Source organism: Corylus avellana, chromosome ca2, assembly GCF_901000735.1.
Source record: "Corylus avellana chromosome ca2, CavTom2PMs-1.0".
Lineage (NCBI taxonomy): Eukaryota > Viridiplantae > Streptophyta > Magnoliopsida > Fagales > Betulaceae > Corylus > Corylus avellana.
Genome location: NC_081542.1, coordinates 49,555,836 through 49,564,139, shown reverse-complemented (window position 1 = coordinate 49,564,139; position 8,304 = coordinate 49,555,836). Strand labels below are relative to the sequence as shown.

The 8,304-nt window shown below is 31.7% G+C and overlaps 1 protein-coding gene across 1 annotated transcript; it reads right to left on the bottom strand.

Annotated features, from left to right (window-relative positions):
* Positions 1 to 1,193: 1,193 nt before the first annotated feature.
* Positions 1,194 to 2,399, bottom strand: LOC132170170 (F-box protein SKIP23-like). The gene has a single exon (XM_059581063.1). The coding sequence runs from the start codon at positions 2,397 to 2,399 to the stop codon at positions 1,194 to 1,196; it is 1,206 nt and encodes a 401-aa protein (XP_059437046.1).
* Positions 2,400 to 8,304: the final 5,905 nt, after the last annotated feature.

The window sequence follows — 8,304 nt, the reverse complement described above, 5'->3', positions numbered from 1 at the left end:
GTGTTGAGGGCTTTTCTGAGGGGAGGGTTTTGGGAGAAGTTTGATGGATTGTAGGCGCTATGTTCACCGTAAAGTAGTATTTATTGATTATTTTTTTTTTTTAAGGGTTTAGGGTTCATTTCATCTTGTTTCGTTACTTGGCTACATTTAAGCTCATAATTATCTAATCTTCTATTTCCTCTTTTTCCAAGAGTTTGTATCATTCTTAACCTTTTATTTTTTTGGGTACTATAAGCACATTAATTCTCATACACGCAAATGGTATTATGTACTATAACCCAAGGTAATATCTTATCATCATGCATGCAGTTCGGATTCTCGGCTTAATTAACTGATTGAGGGTCTGGAACAAGAATAAGGTCAATAATCTTTTTCGTTATAGGTCCTTCTCCAGCGACGACCCTCTTTTTATTTTATTGAACTCTATTATAAAGTCATCTTCTTTTCTTCTTTTTTTTTCAACATTTTTTATGAAGTCATCTTAAAAATGACTAATAATAGTAGGTATCTGAATAATGCTATTTAATATACTCTTGTAACCGCCATACAACAGCCTTTGGATTAGCACTTCTAAAAAATAAAAAACCAGTGTTGGTCTAATATGTGAGAGATTTTCACCGTCATATAGTCGATTTGATTTGAGTCAATCTCTCTACCACCAGCACAAGTGAATAAGAGAAGATGTCTCATTTAATTTGGATAAATTAACTTATTTTTTTATGATTTCTAAAATATTGTTTAATTTTATATTACTAGAAATTATATATTATTATGACAAAATACTAATTTTTTAATTTCAACTAATAAAATAAAAGTTAATATATATGAAATACTTTTTTTCTGAACAAATTTTTTTCCACTGACTTGATGATTTGATCATGATCTTGTGTGTTTTTTTAATTAGACATGACATGGCATCACCATTAATATAAACTTGTAATTAATGCCGTAATAGAATAGGAACGTACGGATCGATGAATTTATTCAATAAATGTGCGAACCTAAGATGACTTTTAAAATTTAAAAGAGAAAACGCTGAGTACTGAAACTATTGAAATAAAAATCAAAAATAGATTAACATTCAGGATAACAGTTACAAGTATATAAACATCGTAATAATTTACATGTAGCCGCTCCTGAAAATAAAAAATAAAATAAAAAATTGCATGCATGTTCACAAATAAAGTTAGCTTTTAAAGCTTAGGGTTTTTAACAAACCCACCTATTTTTTTTCCTTGAAAAGTTGGCTCGATCCAAATTGGTGGCAAAATCGATACCGGAGAAGACAAGAACTTTGATACACAATCTCGCTGAAGAAAGCTTCCATCTCCCAAGTTAAAGATTCCCATGTCATAACTATGAGCAAAATAAGTATGAGGTGGACAATATTCCGTGAAGTATATAGAATTCGGATGGCATCCGAGGCAATCAGAAGCCGACATATAGGTTGAATTATTTTCACCCAAGAACAAGGATCCATTACCCAAGTTCTTTGTTTCAACCCACTTTGACTCCCCATTTAAAAATAATAGCTTGAAAGCCCTGAACCCTTTTGTCTCCACATGCGTTATTCGCTTCGTATTATCACCATGAACAACAGTAGTCCAGTCCATAAACCTTAGAAGCTGTAGTAGATCGCCACCAGCCGATTCCACTATATAATTCTTAATCTCTTGTACTTCTTCATCAGGTGAAAGGTTAGGTGAAAGCCTAGGCGAAACCTTGTTCAACATGGGATAATGTTCACTAATATCACAAGTGATTACTGAACAAGTACCATCAAGGGCATAAAATAGGCCTTTGGAATAAATAACATCGTCAACATTATGGCATTTATTTATGTAAGTCCATTCTTTATCACCTGCCCTAATGAAAGTCAATTTACCATACATGTTAAAGATGATCATGACGGTGTAATCATCGGGAGTCATTGTAGGGTTAGCTGACAATATAACCTTTTCAATACAATAGCAATTTTTATATGGAACCGGTGGGAGGCGAATAATTCCATCATCACCTCCTTTGAGTTTGGAGCAAAATGGATTTGATAGGGTAATGGCAAAATTCTCATCCACGCTAATCAACCATCCATGTGAAGAACCATGCCATCTCTGGCTACCAATGGGTGTGAATGATTCTAACTCATATGTCTTGCTGAAATTATGTATACTAATTGTAATTTCTTCTTCTTTAGACCCGCGAGTGTGAGGTAAAAATAGTAGTGGAGGTTGATGGGTTGAAAGTTTGAGATGTCTCTCCCCATCGTACTTTTCTAAGGCAAAGGTGTGCCATGGCATGCAAACAGTGCTAAATCGAACATAGTCTGAAAGTGTTACCAACCTGCTCAAAATCAAATCAAGAAGATCTTCTGGAAGACATGCCCAATCTGATTGATCCATTGAAATTGTAGCTAGTGTTTCTTCTCTTGTTTGTGTTGATCAATAAGAGATTATGCCCTAAATACGAGATGGTGATCAAAGGAGAGATCAAATCTCATGCATATGCAATGATAACAAAATAATCTTACCAAACATATGCACCGAAAGATGAAAAGAAAAATGGATTTTTCAAGAAACACCCACAAACCCAAATCGTGAGGCAGAAAAGAGAGACATGTTATGAAATTAAAAAAGATTAAAACACAAAAAGAAACAACTCACTCTGAAACAAGTCGTGTGTTTTTTGAAGAGAAAAAGACGAGAGAGAGAGAGAGAGACCTGCAGGAGTGGTTGAGCCGAGGACTGGTTTTCTCCTTATTTTTCTCAGTCGTTTAATTTAATTTGGATGGATTCAAGGCCAGTTGAGATAGATAAATAGGTTATCTTTTCTTATTTTGCATGCTCTCCTTCAGTTTTTTGTATTGGAACAGAATTGTGTGATGAGCGCAAAAGTCAACCGCCAGAGAAAGAAGATCAAGATAAACTTCAAGTCGTGTAGGTGCTTGAATATATAGTACCTCTAGTTATTAGAAGTTGTCTAGTGTTTTATGTGAACTTGACTCTTGTAGCAGTTAACGTGGGACTTCTTGTAGGTTTTTTTTTTATTTTTTTATTATTTAATTCAAATTGGGAAAATGGTTAAATTGGATCAAAACACTGAAAAAGTGGTAGGCTTTTCAACCAAAATAAAAACAATAGTATAGAACTACAAAACAACTAGGAGAACCGGGACGATCCTATCTGAAGGGTTGCATATATAAAACAGTTATTGAAGCAAAGAAGGCATGAAACTCGAGAGTTAGCTGCGGACTTAATATAAGGATTTTTTACTTTCTTTAAGATCTATGAATCATTTATCATTTCTAAAATAATCTTTAATTTCTCAAAAAAAAAAAAATCTTTAATTTTATATGTAGTAAATTCTAAATTAAAATGATAAATTATTCATTATCAAATTAAAAAATTGATTAAATGCATTTTAATATTTAAAGACTCTAAAAAGGAAAAAAAGTTAGGAAAAACTTCACTTAACCCTCCTAAATTTTCGTTGATTTTCCAATAATCTCCTAAACTTTAAAAACTCTCAATTTAGTATATCCAATTTTAAAAATTTTGTAATGTTACTCATATTATTAAGGGTTGGGATTAAATCAAATGGAGTACAGGTAAAATGTCCCTTATATCTCTGTATTTGTAAATAATTAAAAATTCTAACAAAAAAACATGAAACCCACGACTTGGCCGTGGGTCAACCCGGCAACAATTTTTTTTTTTTTTTTTTTTTAAATGGATATTTTGGTATCCTCATTAGTATTTAACAAAAAAATCCTAACAGAAATGTCACATATGAATACACTAAATTAAGAATTTTTTTTTTCTTCTTATTTTTCTTTGTAATGTCTGTGCTGGAATTGCCTGCTTTGTACATGAACTGCTTTATTCCTTGGATATTATTCCTCGTAATTATAAGTATTTAAAATATCATAATAACTTGGATGTAGCCGAAAAGCAACCATAAATGACAAATAAAGTAGGCCATTTTGTTTAAGAGAAATGTTATGGTACAATAAAAATATCATTTTTGACCTATAAAAGTCCTAGGTAGTAAGAGCTTATAGGCTTCATCCGTAGTTGTCTGATGAGCTTGTGACTTCTTGCCACTTAATTAGGACTTTATTTTATGGGCTAAAAATATTTTTTTTTGAGTGCACTATAGCATAGTTTAATGAATAAACAATCCATCAAGCAATTAAGTTAGCTTCTAAAGGCTACCATTAACACGGACGAAAGGGAAAATGTTACGATTAGAATTGTTAAACTTTTAGAGAATTTAAAGCCTTTAAATTCGATAAAGGAAATCAAAATTAAATTTTGCTTACTTTTTATTAACCAATCACACTTATAAATAAGATAATTACAAAGACATGAGATGAATTCTTAGGTCTCCTCAAAGATAAAGTACTCTCTTAATATAAATAAACTACTCAGAGATAACTCATACTAAAATAAAGATACCCTTTTCCCCTTCTCTCGCTTTGATTAGAAAAAAAAAATAAAAAAATACTAAAATAAAGATAACTAAAGAAACACTAACTCTGCGACTTGAAGATAAAAACAAAAATAACTAGAATAGTGATCGGATAACAATCGAAGAACAAGGCTTTATCACTTGACAATGAAAGCCAATTCACCAGGAAAGTGATAGATAATCATGACAGTGTAATCATTAGACAAAATAACCTTAATTAACAATACAACATGAGAGAATACGAGAAATCGGTGGGAGGTAAATAATTCCATGATTATAATTAATCTGGTCCTTTAAGGTTAGAGAAAGATGAATATATATGGATTTTGTTAGGGAAACATGGAGAGATTCTTATCCACGCTAATTAATAAATCATCCATTTGAATAACCAAGCAGGTTCTTATTAGTACGTAGCAATAGTCCAATTCCAACGTCTCTTACTCCGTAATTTGCTTTTGGCTTAATTAGTAGACCTCCATATAAGATATAACTTAAACACTAGATTTTTTGACTCTAGTGTCAAAAAAAAAAAAAAAAAAATCAACTATGTTTCTAACCGTTTCAAAAAGTCTTTTCTTTTGTTTTATTTTTCTATAAAAAAAAAAATTAAAAAAAAAAAAAACTTTCTTAAAATATTTAACAAACAAAATTCATTTTCAAAACTCAAAATACTTTTACAAAACAACATAAAATATTTTCCACTTGAAAAATGGGAGTGATTCGGGCTCTATGGACTGAGGCCCAATGGTTTTGGCCACCCCATTTTGCACCATGATCCAGCTCTTCGAGGTTTAAATTGGCAATGGCAATGACTTCACATGCCAATGTTTTTTTTTTTTTTTTTTTTTGAGGCGTGGTTTTGAAAAATAGAGACAAATTCATGAGCTTTGTAAACCCATCTGGCCATTTACTCTTTTAAGCCAACAAGTCTGAAAAATCAAACTTTTCTGGACTTTCTTTGTAATGTATGTTCTGGTCTTGCCTTGTACATTAACTGGTTAGGAATTTGATCGAGGTTCCCTTATACATTAACTGCTTTATTCCTCTCTGTAATATGATTTGAATTCTTTGTTGAAATCTTGATGTAATCAAATTTACTCTTTTTAAGACCACAGAAGGCTCCATCGAATCATTTCATATCTTTTAGAAAGCACAATGAACTCAGTTTTCTTTCAACTCAGTCTATTAAATTAATATTTGTCGTTAGAGCTTGTAATTCTCACATACTCCTTAATCCTTATCCATAAGATTATGCTCTTAATTGCTATCATGGCTTGATCCCCTCATCATTGGGAAGGAAGAAAAAAGCACTAGAACATGATATCCTGAACTAGCTACCAGCTGTAATCATGGAGCACCATATTGAAGCTGTGTATTAGTTTATATCTGTCCTTTGCATGCATGAATTGGGATGTTAAAAGGTGATTTTTTTAATAGATTTATCTCCTTTTGTGTTTTTTATATTCACGATTTTGCTATTAATTAGATATAAATTATAATGATTGATTGATGTAACAATTATTAGATCTGTTAAATTTAATTTTGTTTAATTATGAAATTACTCATCTCCATTTCACTTGAAATTGAAATGATTATTTTTCGTCTAACCTATGCTTGTAATCATACTTTTTTAAATTGTCATTCCATTTATCAAAATATATAAATTTTGTTCAATATATTGTCAAGTATACTAGCAAGGTTGCAATTGACAATAAAATTAGATTTCAGCCTAATAATTTTCCTATTGTTCAAAGGCCAAATACCCTTAAATGATTTTTTTTTTTTTTTTAAGAAACTCGAAAAAGTCTGAAACTTGATATAATTATTTTTTTTTTCTTTTTTAGTTTTCATAATTATTTTGTATTATGTTTAAACTCATTAGAGGATTTCAAACTAAAAATAATTTTTTTTAATCATTCATTACTCTCCAAAACAATTGATGGGAGCACTCAACTACCTCTAAAACAATTGACAAAGTAATTAATTAGCCACCTCGAAAACAACTTATGGGTGTGGCCAATCTCCCCTATTGATTCCAATAGGCATGTCAACTACTTTAATCGGCTGCAGTAGGCATGAGGCACTCTCAAAATAATTAATGGGATATTCGATCACTCTCACAATAGTTAAGAAGGGTGGTTGGACCATCTCAAACGTATTTGAAGTGACCAACTACAACTACTCTCAAACAATTCATGAAGTGGCCAGCCGCTCAAAAGGGTTGATGAGGTGGCTTATCACTCCGTTTTTTTTTTTTTTAAAGTTTGAATGACATGGCATTATCCCAACCATTGATTTGGTTACAAATGAAGGGTTTAGAATGTAAGGTATTGCAGGGCCTTGGTCAATGTATAGGCATTCCCAATGAAGGCATAAGAAGGGGTCAAAGGGCATCTTTTAATCCACCCAATCCACAATCCTAGGCTAGGTTGTTTCATCTTATGTATATCTATGTAAGTTGAGCTTAACTAATTGAAAAGCTCTCCTCGAATCTTGGTCTTCGTGGAAGCTTGTGCAGGAGTGACCCTCACTGTCTCGCCACCTCTCTCTCTCTCATATTTTTTCACTGGAACGTTCAGAATTTCGGATCACCACATGACCATTTCCTTCTCTGTTTGAACTTTCCTAAACAATCCATCTTCTCTCCATTTCCCTTCCTTTTCTTGGCGTCTTTTCTTGCTATCCTTTGTGGGTTTTCTTGATTTTGTTAATTTGCTATCTACCTTTCTGGGATTCTCTGACCCAACCAACGACCCTTTCCGAGCTTTATTCTCATTGTTGTTATTATTCTTATTATTTTTATCCATTTTTCTATTCCGCTCCTCAATTTTTTGTTATTTTTGTTAAACTATGATTAAATGATTAAATTTACCTCTTTTTATTAGCTTAAACTTTTAAGACAAGTGGTGGTTTAACATGGTATTAGAGCCAAAAGTCTTATGATCGAACTTTGACAACAATTCACCCCATTTAAAATGGAGTTTTAGCTCACACGTAAGAAGAAGTATTAAACTAATGATTAAATGATTAAATTTACCTATTAAACTTTTAGTACAAGTGAAGGTTTATCAGTTTTCGTCAGAGAGATTCTTCCTAGTGGGATTTTTGCTTCTCTTTGTGTTCCAATTCTTTACTTGTGAACAGCTTCTGCTCACCAAACATTATAACAAGGATTCGTTTGCACAAACGTACACACACACACACACACACACACACATATATATATATATATATATATATATATATATATATTGTTGATAACAATTGTACGCTATAAGGAAATAGCTATAGGAGCCCAGGAAAAATTGAAGAATTGGCATAGCTAATTATTATACTGTTTTTCTTTTAAATTAATTATAGTGATCACTTAAAAGCCCATTTCATATTTTTGAGTTCATCCTTAAAGATGAAAATAGAACCCTAAAGATAGCTAAAACACACTACAAAAAAAATAAACTCTTGGAATCATATTATGTTATGTACACTATAGTACTGGAAACACTAACACATCAAGAAACCCAAGTGCAAGGGGAAAATGAGATTCTGTGAGATCATTTCTGTATTTCATCCTTTTAATAATTTATTTTTTTCTATTATTTACTTGCTGTAAGTAGCACAGATTCTTGTATAATGGAATTTATAATCTGCGAAACATGAAATTGTCTTAATAACACTTAGCTTTATTCACGAATCATATATCTAAATTTAAATATAGTTCACTTTGCACCAACAGAACATACATAGAGAGGAAAAAGATGGCTTTTAAATCTTAGCGTTTTTAACAAGTACCCCCACCAACCAACGTATTTTCATTCCACAACCATCTCATCGATCTCA